This window comes from Bos indicus x Bos taurus, chromosome 21 (genome assembly GCF_003369695.1).
Source record: "Bos indicus x Bos taurus breed Angus x Brahman F1 hybrid chromosome 21, Bos_hybrid_MaternalHap_v2.0, whole genome shotgun sequence".
NCBI lineage: Eukaryota > Metazoa > Chordata > Mammalia > Artiodactyla > Bovidae > Bos > Bos indicus x Bos taurus.
Window position 1 is genome coordinate 31,679,073 of NC_040096.1, and position 15,556 is coordinate 31,694,628.

Below are 15,556 nucleotides of genomic sequence, written 5' to 3' on the forward strand. Positions count from 1 at the left end.
AGAGTTGGACTATAAAGAAAGCTGAGCACTGAAGAATTGATGCTTTTGAACTGTGGTGTTGGAGAAGACTCTTGAGAGTCCCTTGGACTGCAAGGAGATCCAACCAGTCCATCCTAAAGGAGATCAGTCCTGGGTGTTCATTGGAAGGACTGATGCTAAAGCTGAAACTCCAATACTTGGGCCACCTCATGCGAAGAGATGACTCATTGGAAAAGACCCTGATGCTGGGAGGGATTGGGGGCAGGAGGAGAAGGGGATGACAGATGGCTGGATGGCATCACCGACTCGATGGACATGAGTTTGAGTGAACTCCGGGAGTTGGTGATGGACAGGGAGGCCTGGCGTGCTGCAATTCTTGGGGTTGCAAAAAGTCAGAGACGACTGAGTGACTGAACTGAACTGAACTGAAGGGACACTTTTGTAACCAAAAGACAAACTTTTGAAGGGAAACAGAATGCAATTTAATAGGTCAAATGGATACACATGAAGAAAAGATAACCTAACAGGAGATGTTCCTCCTTGAGTAGCTTGTGGGAGAGAGACTCGTGAACCTGTGGGGCCTGGCCTGCGGGAAGGGCATAACATCTGTCCAGAGATGCTGGCTGGGGAGAGTGCTGTGTGAGTGCTCCCATGGTGGGAGAGGAGAAAGGTCTGCCCTCCGGGCAACGAGGTCTTTAAAAGAGGAATTTTTCTATGTATGACACTTATTCTGGCAAGGGTCCGCATTTCCTGTATTTTAATCATGGAAATCTTTCAGGGATGGACTGCATATTTTTTAACCTTCTTAGAGGGAAGGTATGCAGCACACATTTTGCCTCCATGCTCACCCAGGGCCAGTACTGGGGGCATCAACAGTCATCTGGGGAAATAAAACACTGGGTTAGTGTCCCTGTGAACCCCAATGGCTACACCTGCTAAGTCCTTGGGCTTGTCTTATTTCTTCTAACTTCTTTCTCCTTATCACATAGGCAGTTTCATTAACGCTTAGTGTGTAGGTTGTCACCTTGTATTTGGCCCTGGCACTACAACTATCTCCTGTCCTTCTCCTGCCCTGATCTAGATTACTGCTGCTGCTGCTAAGCCGATTCAGTCATGTCCGACTCTGTGCGACCCCATAGATGGCAGCCCACCAGGCTCCGCCGTCCCTGGGATTCTCCAGGCAAGAACACTGGAGTGGGTTGCTATTTCCTTCTCCAATGCATGAAAATGAAAAGTGAAAGTGAAGTCGCTCACTCATGTCCGACTCCTAGCGACCTCACGGACTGCAGCCTACCAGGCTCCTCCATCCATGGGATTTTCCAGGCAAGAGTACTGGAGTGGGGTGCCATTGCCTTCTCCAGGTCTAGATTATTGCAGGCTAATAAACCTAGTAAGCACATTTATTACAGAGTTGCCTAAAATAAAAAATTAGGAAACTTGGAGTGAGGGTTGTTTGCTGGCCTTTTTCTCAGATATAATCCACACAATTAGAGTTGCTGAGTAGGAGGCTTTAGATAAATTAGGTTTTCAGGAATTATAATCTGATACGTTATGCCATAACTCTGTTTTTTAAAATAAGGAGAAATAAAGTATTTTATTATTGTTATTTTTTTTATTGTTATTTTTAAAATAAAATCTGTAAAACAGGTTTCCCAACATTTTAAGGCAACAGAACCCTATTTACAAATGAAATCTTGCTCAGAAACCAAATAAAACAGTTAAAAGCAAAAGGATTCTGGATGATTCAAGGGGGTAAGGCCCAAGCCCTGTCTTCTCAGGCTCCCCTCCAACACCATCTGGCACCCTGTTAAGCACCTCGGCAGAAGCCAAAGACCAAGAGCAGTTTCATAAAGCAACAGACTCTGATGCTATTTGCAAAGTGATTCGAGTTGAAAGATGTTATCTATTTCATCCAAACAAACAAACAAAATGAATAAAGCATCAGAATCTACATGGTAAGGGAGGAGACACTTCTCTGTGGCTTAACAAGAATATTTGATGAAAAATATTTTATTTTTATAGCTCTAAGAGGAGGTCCTCGTGCTGATCTAGGGCTGATCCTGTCTTTCTAGAGAGGAGAAGCCAGAGACATATCCCTGGAGCCTACCTCAAGGGCCTCACACAGAACAGATGGGTTCCAGCAGGCTCGCCTGCCTTTTCTCACTCCAATACCTCACACTCTCAGGGCTGGGGAAGTCTGAGGAACGCTCCTGGGCCCCTTACCTGGTTATCTGGGTGGCTGACAGTGAAGTAGCCCACACAGACGATGACCTCATGAAGGAGGCTTTCACAGGAGACGAGGCTGCAGTGGCCCAGCAGGGAGCTGGCGATGTGCCGGAACGCAAGGGACAAGCCCTCTGCCCCTACGATAGACTGACAAAGACAAGGAGCAGTTAGAACTCCGCAGCCAGGGAGAGCCAGAGCTGCAGCAGAGCTCTGCACAAACCACAAAGCAAGCCTGGGCCCTGTGCACTTTGTGCCACGCTGCCAGGAAAGCCTATGAAATTTTGAAAGCACAATGCTTAACAGCTCAGTTCAAGGATTCTTGCTCTAATAAGTGACCGTACTAAATGCAACACTTATTACCCTGAAAAAAAAAAAGAAAAGAAAATAGAGCGTAGCAGACCAGATGCCTGTAACTATGTGGATCAAGATGTTATTCACCTAAAGCATGAGTATTTATCCCATTTTTAATGAGGTATTTTTTTCATTGCACAAATAGTCTCACTGTAGAAAACTTGGAAAAATTTAAAGATATTAAAATTCACCTGCAAATCTACCATTTAGCTAACTTCCAATACTTTTTTTTTTGAAGGAGAAAAATATTTTCTCATATTCAGGGATTAAAATACAATTCTAATTATTTACTTAAGTTCAAAAACAAAATAGATATAAATAACAACTAGTTGTTATTCAAATAGCTCCACAGCTCCCAAAAGAATGTAAAAAATCCCCAACAAACACCTCCCCCCAAAAAAACAAACAATGAAGCCCCCTTGGTTACGAGGCTTCTGGGATCCTTTCTCAAGACAGGCAAGGGGCTGCCCGTGGTGGGCAACGCGGGAGGAGAGCCTGAGTCTGTCTGTGCAGCCTGAAGCTTCTATTTAATAAACATGTCAAACAGACAGAGCGACAGGAGGGCAAAGGGGAGAGGCGAAGCCCACAGAATACACTCGCAGCCCACACTGGAATGAAGCACCACTGCTGGCCTGTGGGATATGGCAGCGTTTTAAACTCATCTCTTGATTGGAGGTCTTGGCTGGCTTGAACCAGGTCAGATCTGTTGCAGCTTGGAAGTTTCAATGAATTCACTGTCTAACCCTGTTGTGAAACACAGTCTTTTTAATTAATGCTGTTGAAACGAAATTACTGCTAAATTTTAAGAGTGCCTTCTGCCTCAGTTTCATTGCATTGAGACAAAATGTTTTTCAAGCCCCAAAGAGACTTCAGGAGGGCCTCGATCCTTTAAATCAGGAGTGACACCTTCTCAGCTCAGCCCTTATTTAATTAGTTGTGTCCAGCTTGCTGTGACCCAGTGCCCTCTGTTTAACCTTTACTGATAAGAGCAGGTCAAGGGGCATGCAAGTTTGAATATAAAAATTAAACCAATTTTTCAAGGAAACCATATTTCCTTTTTAGCCAGAATTAATTGCCAAGTCAGTACATTGATTTGTTTCTTGAGACCACCTTCAATTGTAAAAACTGTCAAAGAGTATGCAATATACAATACCCGGGATCTCAAGGCCATCTGTGCCAATATGAATTCAGAGTGAAATAAAAGTCTTTGCTGAAGGGAGAAAAATATTTTGACAGCCTTATTAGTATACAATGAAATGGAACCAGTTAAGAAAATATTCTAATGGATAACCTTTTGTTACCACTATGCAACATGTTGTCACACAGAACAATTACGTAGGTTTATGGCTCTGAAGAAAGGTACAGGAACAGTGGGAATGCGGCACTCAGTACTTAACCTTCTGATTCAGCACCTGCAAGATGCAACGTCGGGTAAATTCTTCACCCCTTTGGAATCTGAGTCAGTCTACAGGGCCTACTATGTGCTAGCTTTGTTGTTGTTTGGTCATTAGGTCGTGTCCGACTCTTTGCAACCCCATGGGCTGCAGCACACCAGGCTCCTCTGTCCTTTATTGTCTCCTGGAGTTTGCTCAAATTCATGTCCATTGAGTCGGTGATGCTATCTAGCCATCTCATCCTCTGCCATCCCCCTCTTCTCTTGCCTTCAATCTTTCCCAGTATCAGGGTCTCTTCCGATGAACTGGCTCTTTGCATCAGGTGTCCAAAGTATTGGAGCTTCAGCATCAGTCCTTCCAATGAATATTCAGGGTTGATTTCCTTTAGGATTGACTGGTTTGATCTCCTTGCAATCCAAGGGACTCTCAAGAGTCTTCTCCAACACCACAGTTCAGAAGCATCAATTCTTTGGTGCTCAGCCTTTGTCATGGTTCAGCTCTCATATTACTATGCTGACAAAGGTCTGTGTTGACAAAGCTACGGTTTTGCCAGTAGTCCTTTATGGATGTGAGAGCTGGACCATAAAAAAGGCTGAGCCCTGAAGAACTGATGCTTTTTAACTGTGGTGTTGGAGAAGACTCTTGAGAGTCCCTTGGATTGCAAGGAGATCAAATCAGTCAGTCCTAAAAGAAATCAACCCTGAATCTTCATTGGAAGGACTGATGCTAAAACTGAAGCTCCAATACTTTGGCCACCTGATGTGAAGAACTGACTCATAGGAAAAGATCCTGATGCTAGGAAAGACTGAAGATGGGAGTAGAAGGGGATGACAGAGGGTGAGATGTTTGGATGGCATCACTGACTCAATGGACATGAGTTTGAGCAAACTCTGGGAGATGATGAAGGACAGGGAAGCCTGGCATGCTGGTAGTCCATGGGGTTGCAGAGTTGGACACAACTGAGCAACTGAACAACAACTCACATCCGTACATGACTACTGAAAAAACCATAGCTTTGACTATATGGATCTTTGTCAGCAAAGTGACGTCTCTGCTTATTAATATGCTGTCTAGGTTTGTCACAGCTTTCCTTCCAAGGAGCAAGCTAGCTAGCACAGTGCTTTTATGTAGTCTCATTTAATCCTTAGGCTTGTGAGGTAAGTGTTTTTAATCTCTATTTTAAAAATAAGAAACTGAAGTTTAAGGACTCATACGACTTGTCTCGGAGAAGGCAATGGCACCCCACTCCAGTACTTTTGCCTGGAAAATCCCATGGATGGAGGAGCCTGGTGGGCTGCAGTCCATGGGGTTGCTAGAGTCAGACACCACTGAGCGACTTCACTTTCACTTTTCACTTTCATGCATTGGAGAAGGAAATGGCAATCCGCTCCAGTGTTCTTGCCTGGAGAATCCCAGGGATGGGGAAGCCTGGTGGGCTGCCGTCTGTGGGGTCACACAGAGTCGGACACGACTGAAGTGACTTAGCAGCATGACTTGTCTAAGGTCATACAATGCAAATATTGTATATTTGTACCACATTTACTTGAGCACTGCACACTTGATCAGATGTCTATCTACATCAATAATGTCTGTGTGGAAAGATGTTTTTGCTTTAGCATGCTAAACAGACTACAGTGGTTGGTTAAGAAAACAACTATAAATCTTTGCCAGTCCTCCCTTTGAGAGAAGGGACCTATGTCTTCTCTTGAATCTGGAAAGCTGTAACCAATAGAGTATGGCTGATATATAACTATAGCACTTCAGAGGCCAGGTCATAAAAAGCCATACAGCTTCTGTCTGGTCCTTGGGGAGCACATGTTTTCCAGAAGTTTCCTCTCAGGATGCTCCTACTGAGAACACAGACACAACGATGCTCTGAGAAGCCCAAGTCACGTAGCGAAGCCATATGTAGAGTCTATGGCCAGTAGTCCCGGTGAACCCGGTCTTTGAGGATTCCTGGGCATAAAATATGAGCGTGAAGGAGCCTCCAGCTGATTTCAGTTCCCAGCTATCTGAGTCAACCTGCTCCTTCTCTCCACACTCTCCACCCCAGGATTCGAGCCCCTCAGCGGAAGCCCTACATCGTGGAGTAGTGACGAGCCACCCCCACTGTTAAAAGCCCTGCTGGAACTGCAGACCCACAGAATCTATGATCATGATAAAATGGTTGCTGTTTACCCCACTAAGTTTGTTTTTAAATGGATAAAAGTAACTGGTGCAATAAGGTAATCACTGGTAGATGTATTAAAGGCCCTGAGGCTAGCAATTCCAGGCATCCGGGTCCCTGCACATCCTGACATATGAGAGTAAGAGAAAAACACGTGCTGGACTCTGAGCACCAAAAGGATGGCAGCCAAGAGGAAAGGCCCCTGTAGGCTTTCCTAGCCCATGGTTAAGGGGAAAAGGGAACCTGGAAACAGTGTCTGGGGAGAGAATGAGAAATTGTGATGGCAAAATTGACTAAAATAAAAGAAGACAGGGGAGTCAGGGAAGAGATCAAGAAAAGAAGATACAGCAGGGAAGAATTAAGAGAAATACAGAGTAACAGGAAGGACAGAGGAGAAAGAAGCAAAAGAACTGTTGGGTACCAGTCAAGAAAAGACATTCCACTCAGGAGGTGGGCATTTCACTCTAAGAATGGCTGGAACACTCCTGAGTCACTTTGGTATCTTTCCTGAGGTTGAAGCAAACGTGGTTCAAGAAGGGGGTATATTTTGGGCTTGATGAGGCAAGGAGCTGGAGAGGAGAAATCTTGGTTTTTATCTTAGTTTGGCATGAAGAGTTCCAGAAATAGGTTTTACATTTTTCTCACTTATTGGCCATTGTGCCTAAAGGCCCCGAGGGAGAAGAGCTGGAAGGAGTTGGGTGGTTCTCCTTTTGAGTGAGGCTGGACAGGCTGTGAGCTCATGGAGGTGTGAGGGTGGGGCAGGGACCTGGGGCTCCCTGACACGCAGAGTGACTGATGGAATGGCCCACTTAATGGAAATGCTCATGTATGAAGTGGAGCCCCCTTCAGCAAAATAAATCCTGGTCAGAAGACCCATAGAACCAGAAACTGAGGAATACTTTTTATTTGTTGTTTGCTTTTCACAATCCCTGGTAACAAAAGAAATCACTCTAGTTGGATCTAGCCCATGGGTAGCCTGTTGGTCCCCATATTCTGAGGACATAAAATGAGCATATCTTGATTTCCAAGCTGTTTCCAGATACAACATAGTGGGGTTGAGTCTTCATAAAACACAAATGTTATGTTTTATACCAGAGGCCAGAGCCACTGACTGGCATTTGCTCTTGTTAAAGGTGCAGCTGTAACCGCTCGGAACTTTACATATTGTGTAGTTACCACCTCAGGCTAGTTTAAGTGCTTTGAAAACTGAAAAGCATTAACCCCAAGGAAGAGACTTCTGTTCTCTTCCTTGGGAGGGGTAAACTAACTCTACAAAGTTGAAAGATACTGAATCCAGTGGTACAATTGACTCATAATTTCCAGCTGTCAAGAGAACAAGAATTACACATTTGTCACTAGCTACAAAATAGAAGTGTTTCTTCCATTTTGCCATGGCCAAAGACCACACTTTTCATACGTCTGTATCTCTGTAACCTTTTTCCCTTTAAGCAAAGCAATTCATCTAAATTATGGGTTCATCATCTGCCAAGTTTGTTCCTTTTTTAATGAAATCACTTGACAGTTAATAAACTGAAAGAGAAAGTCTACTCCTTGGGGCTTGCTCTGTTCCAAAGGTTCAGTGTTTTTGAAAATTAAATTTCCTACATGAAAAAAAATCTGTTTCTAAGCTGACAGTCTGGTGTTGCAGCACAAAGCAATTTTTCTTTCTTTAGCTATAAAAACTTAATTTATAGGGGTTTGCACATTTAACTACACATGCACTTTACATTGGACACCAGTCAGTTAAATCACCCGTAGAAAGTCATCAATCAGAACAATTTATCTAATTTTGGTTCTGCTTATATAAGAAACCATTACTTTCCTTAATATTTAAATGTTTATAGGATGATAATGGTTTTTCTAAAGAAATCAAGACAGAAGATTTCTAAGTAGCAGAGTGGCATAGGCTGGGGTTCATATAACCATGGGTACCAGTCCTGGCTCAGCTATGTGTAGCCCTGGGAAATTACTTAGCTGCCAGCATTCCCATCTGTAAAATGGGTATAATAATATTTTGGAGGGCAGTCATGACAATAAATAAGAAAGCATATGCAGAGCACTTAATACAGTTCCCAGAATATAGTAGCTTAATAAATAGCATGTACTGTAATTCCTATTATTGTAGCTTATTCCTGATACTCCACTCCAGGAGAAGAACCTCTCATCATATCTATATGAAATTATTAACTCTCAGTTGGTTAACCAACTCCTGGTACCTGGAAAGCAGGCAGATCAAGAACTGCGAAGCTGTTGAAGAAACGCAAACTCTGGATGGCCACTTGGACTGTGCTCTGAGCATAGCTCTCCTTGGGACTCGCAGTGCTGGGGTCCGAGATCGTGCCGTGGAAGAGGACGCAGTAGAGCATGTGCAGAACTCCAGCCAGGTCTGTGGCCTGAAGAGCAGCTGCCAGCCCTGTGGGATCCTGGCGATTATCGTCAAATATGCTGTACGACCTGACAAAGAAACATTCAACTCTTTAAGAGAAATCTACTTAAAGGATGTTAGCATTTTTACAGGTCAAATGGAACAAGACAAGCAGACCGTTAAAAGCAAACCATGTGAGTTGTGCAGGGAGGTAACAAGAAACCTCAAGAAATAAAGGCAGCCCTCCCCCGCGCCGGTGCACTGTGGCCTGCCCTTTTCTCCAGCTGGGAGGCCAGGCTGCTGCGCCAGTGGCAAGGGAGCATGCTGCGGCCAGTGCTGAGGCTGCTATTGCCCCCGGGCCCTCTGCAGTCTGGGCAGCCCCGCTGTGTTTAGACTCCAGGTCTGCAGGAACTGGACAGAGTCCATGAGAGCTGCTGAGACTCGGAAGTCAGAACACCATGGCTTGCTTTCTGGATACACTTGGGGGTCTTCTCAGGGGAAGCAGTTATCAGGAAAGCATGAGGCCTCAAAAACCCAGCAGTGTGCTGGTATACTGTGACAGGGAGACACTTCAGCTGCTTTTGAAGGCACAGTTCTGTCATCAAGGAGCACTGGAAGGACAGGTTGCAGGGGCCAGATTCCCAAGAACAAGCTGGTGCTGGATTAGCTTTATACAAACCACCTTGGAGTCAGCTTAGCAACAATGGCAGGCAATGCTGTGGATAAGCAAGAAGCAGTGGTAGTGGCAAACGATTCCTAAAGTCAACGGGAAGTGTTGTTGTTCAGTCGCCAAGTCGTGCCTGACTCTTTGTGATCCCACGGACTGCAGCACGCCAGGCCTCCCTGTCCCTCACTATCTCCTGGAGTTTGCCCAAGTTCATGTCCATTTCATTGGTGAGGGTTTGTTATATTTGTCTCACTCTTGAACTCAGGTATACATGAAGTATCTAGTGACCACGAGCCTACAGTTTAATAAGTAAGTGCGTCTGGCAAGCATTCATTCACCCCCTTTCCCCCCTACATCCAGGTTTCTCTCTCCTTCTCCCAGCCAACATGCTTCAGGTGGGGCCCCCTTCCTATTCACTCTGGCTCAAGGGTGAATAGGTCTAAGGTAAGGGGTACATTCTATTTCTCTGATGGTTCAGCAAGGTTTGGGGATGGCACGTGTCACTGTCAGAGCTGATGGAATGGAGGGAGATTTTTGTGCTGAAATGCCTGGAGAGAAGGCCTCACTTTTTCTCCCAGGGTCTGAATCGGAGACGGAAGGTCGGTAGCCGCGGCGGCCATGTGCTCTACCCACTGTACAAGTGCTCAGGTCTCAGTGTTGTTCCAAGGGGGTCAGTCACCTTCCTTCATGGGACAACATGTCTTTACGTTTCTGTCACAGGTTGATGCCCTTCCCTACTTTCAACACTAACTCAGGTTCCTCCTGACCTTCCCTTTTCTACTGTTATTGTTCCTTTCAACAGGAATCTAGAAGAAGAGAGAGGCACTGAAGATCTACGCTTATCTTGTACACTTGCCCAGAAGCACAGAAGAGATGCCACTAAGTAACTACAAATTTGAAAGTGTTGGCTGGCAAGTTTCTAGTATCTTGTCTGGTTTTCTAATCCATAACTTATCCCTAAAGGGATTATTGTATTCATTCTGATTTGCTAGTTTCATCAGAGTTTTACTCATAACCACAGTAAGCACTTTCTGAATGTGCACTATTTCTGGTATTGCTAAGAACGTGGCATGACACTGACACTTGTTCTCTTCTCAAGAAAGCGGCTCTTATGAAATACTATCATCTCATCTGCATGGCAGGACCTGCTAACTACACTCACGCCTTCCACCTCGCCTCATTCCTAGTTCTTCACAGTTGGTGGAGAACGTATGGTTCTCCTGATTGCACGCACGACACAACTGAGACCCTCAGAGATTCAGGGAGATGTTTGAGGTCATAAATATTTGTCAGTGGCAAAGGCAGGGGTACCACCCAAAATTCTGACCCTTTAAAGGCGATGCTTTGTCCAAACACCAAAACATTAGGCCAAATAGGTGACCTCTTCTTTTATCTCCATGTCTTAAGTAAAATCTTGGGATAAACTGTTAAACAAATTACACAGATTGTAATGTAATTCTGTATCATCATAGAGAGACACTTTCTGTCTTATGGGATTCAATAAAAACAGAAAGTTAAGAAATGTTATTTATTTGCTTAGAGATATATTGAACCTTTACACAAACTGTTAGCTAATGTCAGTTTAGTTTGCCCTTCCTTCCATTATAGCCCTAAGAGTTAGGGGTCAGACCATGACTAAAGACTGAGTAGAGATTAATCTCTCCAAGTGGAGATTAATGTGCCTGAGTTTATTATATAGATTCCAAAAAGGGGTCTGTGTTTGTTTAACCAATGCCTTTTAGAACCAATGACAATCAGAAGACTTCTCCCTAAAGTTAATTTCTAATAGGCTTTCAGAAGCTTGGAGCTGAGTGACATCATGGCTGGTGACAAGAGTTTTTCTGCGATTTGCTCTGTGATTCAGCATGGTGACCTCCCTCTTACCGCCTGTGCTGTTTTTAACCTGATTATCATCATATTCAAATGCAGATATTCAGGGATACAGCATTATCATTTAGAATACTTTGTAACAGTTAATCTTTGCAAGCATTTTTGAAATGACATGACTTCACTGCTACTATTTCTTCAAAAGAATACATTTTTTAAAAAGGCAGCAAGTGAAGATCATAGTGGTTTCTCTTCTCTCCACCCCTTCCCCACCCCACTCCCCCACCCCATTAGGAAAACACGAAACTATAAAACAACATAACTCAGGATCTTTTGCAATATTCTTCTGATGAAATAAAAATGCTGATTCAGAAAAATCAATTAAAATAGCATTCAAGAACTCAGATGTGGAAATGGTTCAAAATGTATATAATATTGCTTTGTGGAAAGGATGATTCATTTCAAAGTGAGACTATAGAATATACAGAGTGGAGGGGAGAGAGAGGGCTTGTTGACTTCATTTGACTTCCACAGGACAAATGTAGACCTGAAAGGACTTTAGAGAATGTTTACTTTTGATTTAGTCTGAAATACAGATAATTTGTCCATGAACAGGCCACTGGCTCCTGTTGGTCTTAAATGTCAGCTATAATCACTTTAAGCCTAAATGTTTATAATAAAAAAGTAAAAGGCCTTATTCATATCAGGCACAGGTTATAAAGTTTTCTTTTCAAAATACATGGAAGATATGAAAAATCAGATCTGAAATTTTATATGTTATACCCTAAGATATTCTCAATTTTACTGGATTTTAAAGTGTTTTTGGTCTCTAAAATTAGGTATACTCATTTCTGTTCATTAAAAGTTACATACAATCAGTACTCCTGCACAGTTCTTGAAAACCTTACTTTGCCTTAAAGGAGAGTATAGCTAGGCAAAGAAAGCAGTAATTTGTGTGGGTATGAATCAAGTGCCATCCATTCCATCTCTGAGATTTTAAACCATTATGTATTAGGTCCTATTTGGTCCAAAAGGCAGCCGTGAGAGTTGCAGACACTATAGCCCCCTCTTCCCCACTTGTTCTTGGCTTGCTGGTATCTTGGTTCTTGTATCCCTGGTCCCAGATTTCTGGTTTGGTAACAACCACTTTGACGCCCTTCAGTGTTGGTGACCTTCTAGACAGCTCTTTGAGCTTCTGAGATTTGGCCTTTTCTCCCTTCTTCAGATCTAGAATCCTTGAGGTATCTTGTTAGAACCTTCCATTTTAGTCTCTGAACCCAGAACACTCTGCCCAAATGTTTGCATAGGGCTTGGGGTGGACGGAGTTAAGTCACTGTTCTGCCCAATGATGAATGTGAACTTCACTGTTCAAAGAGAAGTGAATTATTACTTAGAGAGTTATTCCAGCTGTGGGCTCTTATGTACTGGGATAGTCTGAGAATCAGACTCTGTGGTGAGCAAAAAGGACATGACTATCTGTCATATACTCTTTGCTTAAAAAGCCAAAGTACCTGTGCTCCAGGAACAATAACCACCTGTGATGCAAAGTCAAGGAAGACCAGGCCCTTGCCTTATAGAAGGTTATAGTCTAATAGGGGCCTTTTCGTACTATCCCCTATGCCACTCAATATGTCAGCAAATTTGGAAAACTCAGCAGTGGCCACAGAACTGGGAAAGGTCAGTTTTCATTTCAATCCCAAAGAAGGGCAATGCCAAAGAATGCACAAACTACCATACAACTGTGCTCATTCCATATGCTAACAAGGTTATGTTCAAAATACTTCAAGCTAGGCTTAAGCAGTATGTGAACTAAGAACTTCTAGATGTACAAGCTGGGTTTAGGAAAGGCAGAAGAAAGAGAGCAAATTGCTAACATCCTTTGGATCATAGAGAAAGCAAGAGAATTCCAGAAAAACATCTACTTCCACTTCACTGACTACACAAAAGCCTTTGTATAGATCACAACAAACTGTGGAAAATTCTTAAAGAGATGGGAATACAAGATCATCTTACCTGTCTCCTGTGAAACATGTATGCAGGTCAAGAAGCAACAGTTAGAACCTTATATGGAAGAAATGACTGGTTCAAAATTGGGAAAGGAGTACGTCAAGGCTGTATATTGTCACTCTGCTTATTTTTAGCTTATATGGAGAGTACATCATGTGAAACGCCAGGCTGGATGACTCACAAGCTGGAATCAAGATTGCTGGGAGAAATATCAACAAACTCAAATATACAGATGATACCACTCAAATGGCAGAAAGTGAAGAGGAATGAAAAAGCCCCTTGACGAAGGGGAAAGAGAAGATGGAAAAAGCTGGCTTAAAACACAACATTCAGAAAAATAAGATCATAGCACTCAGTCCCATCACTTCATAGAAAATAGAAGGGGAAACAGTGGAAACAGTGACAGATTTTATTTGCTTGAACTCCAAAATCACTGTGGATGGTGACTGAAGCCATGAAATTAAAAGATGCTTGCTCCTTGGAAGGAAAGCTATGACAAACCTAGACAGCATATTAAAAAGCAAGACACCACTTTGCTGACAAAGGTCCAAATAGTCAAAGCTATGGTTTTTCCAGTTGGACCATAGAGAAGGCCTAGCACCTAAGAAGTGATGCTTTCAAATGATGGTGCTTAAGAAGACTCTTGAGAGTCCCTTGGACAGCATGGAGATCAAAGCAGTCAATCCTAAACGAAATCAACCCTGAACACTCACCGGAAGGACTAATGCTGAAGCTGAAGCTCCAATACTTTGGCCACCTGATGCGACAAGCCAACTCACTGCAAGAGACCCTGATGCTGGGAAAGATTGAAGGCAAAAAGGGAAGAGGGTGACAGAGGATAAGATGCTAAGATAGCATCACCAACTCAACGGACATGAATTTAAGCAAACTCTGGGAAAGAGTAGAGGACAAGGAAGCCTGGGATGCAGCAGTCCATGGGGTCACAAAGAGTCGGACACAACTTAGTGACTGAAGAACAAGTAGGCAGGTATATGCATCAGTTTCCTATTGCTGCTGGAATAAATCATCACAAACTAGCTGTTCAAAGGGTTTCCCAGGTGGCACAGTAGTAAAGAATCCACCTGGCAATACAGGAGATGTGAGTTTGATTCTTGGTTAGGGAAGATCCCATGGAGTAGGAAATGGCCACCCACTCCAGCATTTTCGCCTGGAATAGTCTGTGGACAGAGGAGCCTGATGGGCTACAATCCATGGAGTCCAGCTGGACAAGACTGAGCGACTGAGCAGGTACACATGCAAGCAGTTGTTGAAAAACAACTTAAATTTATTCTCTTAAAATTCTGGGGATCAAAAATCCAAAACAAGCCTCACTAGGCTAAAATCAAGGTGTTACCAGAGCTTTGTTCCTTTTGGAGGCTGTAGGAGAGAATGTTTTTCCTTGGCTTTTACAACTTCTATAGTACAGTGCATTTCTTGGTTCCTGGCCCTTTCTTCCATTTTCAAAGTTAGCAGCACAGCATCTTCAAATCCCTCTCTTAACACTGACTTTCCTGCTCCCTTCTCACTTACAAGGACTGGTGCACTAAGCACGGTGGCGGCTGCGACCAGCACACTAAGCGGGGCTGAGAGGAGCTACCCCACGTCCAAGGTCAGGGGCAGAAGCCGGGAGGACCCCATGACCGAAGGGCAGCGGCCAAGAGGAGTTACCCCATGTCCGAGATCTGGGGCGGCGGCCGAGAGTGCCAGGCTGCGACAGCACAGGAACGGCCGAGAAGAGCTACCCAAGTCTGAGGTCAGGGGCGGCGGCCGGGAGGACCTACCCCACGTCCAACGAGCAGTGGCTGCACAGGCGCACGAGGGCCTAGAGGAGCTATCCCACGTTGAAGGTCAGAAAGGGCGGCGGTGAGGAGATACCCCTCATCCAAGGTAAGGAGCAGCGGCTGCGCTTTGCTGGAGCAGGTGTGAAGAGATACCCCACGTCCAAGGTAAGAGAAACCCAAGTAAGACGGAAGGTGTTGCAAGAGGGCATCAGGGCAGACACAGTGAAACCATACTCACAGAAAACTAGTCAATCTAATCACACTAGGACCACAGCCTTGTCTAACTCAGTGAAACTAAGCCATGCCCATGGGGCCACCCAAGACGGGCGGGTCATGTGGAGAGGTCTGACAGAATGTGGTCCACTGGAGAAGGGAATGGCAAACCACTTCAGTATTCTTGCCTTGAGAACCCCATGAACAGTATGAAAAGGCAAAATGATAGGATACTGAAAGAGGAACTCCCCAGGTCAGTAGGGGCCCAATATGCTACTGGAGATCAGTGGAGAAATAACTCCAGAAAGAATGAAGGGATGGAGCCAAAGCAAAAACAATACCCAGTTGTAGAAGTGACTGGTGATAGAAGCAAGGTCCGATGCTGTAAAGAGCAATATTGCATAGGAACCTGGAATGTCAGGTCCATGAATCAAGGCAAATTGGAAGTGGTCAAATAAGAGATGGCAAGAGTGAATGTAGCAGCGAACTGAAATGGACTGGAATGGGTAAATTTAACTCAGATGACCATTATATCTACTACTGTGGGCAGGAATCCCTCAGAAGAAATGGAGTAGCCAT

General features: G+C 44.0%; 1 protein-coding gene across 4 annotated transcripts in view; it reads right to left on the minus strand.

Moving 5' to 3' along the window:
- The window catches only part of SCAPER (S-phase cyclin A associated protein in the ER), a 423,671-nt gene that overhangs the window by 28,544 nt on the left and 379,571 nt on the right, over window positions 1-15,556 (minus strand). For all 4 annotated transcript variants that reach the window (XM_027521864.1, XM_027521861.1, XM_027521865.1 and 1 more), the window contains 2 exons: window positions 8,334-8,571; window positions 2,203-2,352 (listed from right to left, as the gene is read on the minus strand). In XM_027521864.1, the coding sequence (XP_027377665.1) occupies window positions 2,203-2,352; window positions 8,334-8,571 (388 nt within the window). The remainder of the gene's footprint in view (window positions 1-2,202; window positions 2,353-8,333; window positions 8,572-15,556) is intronic.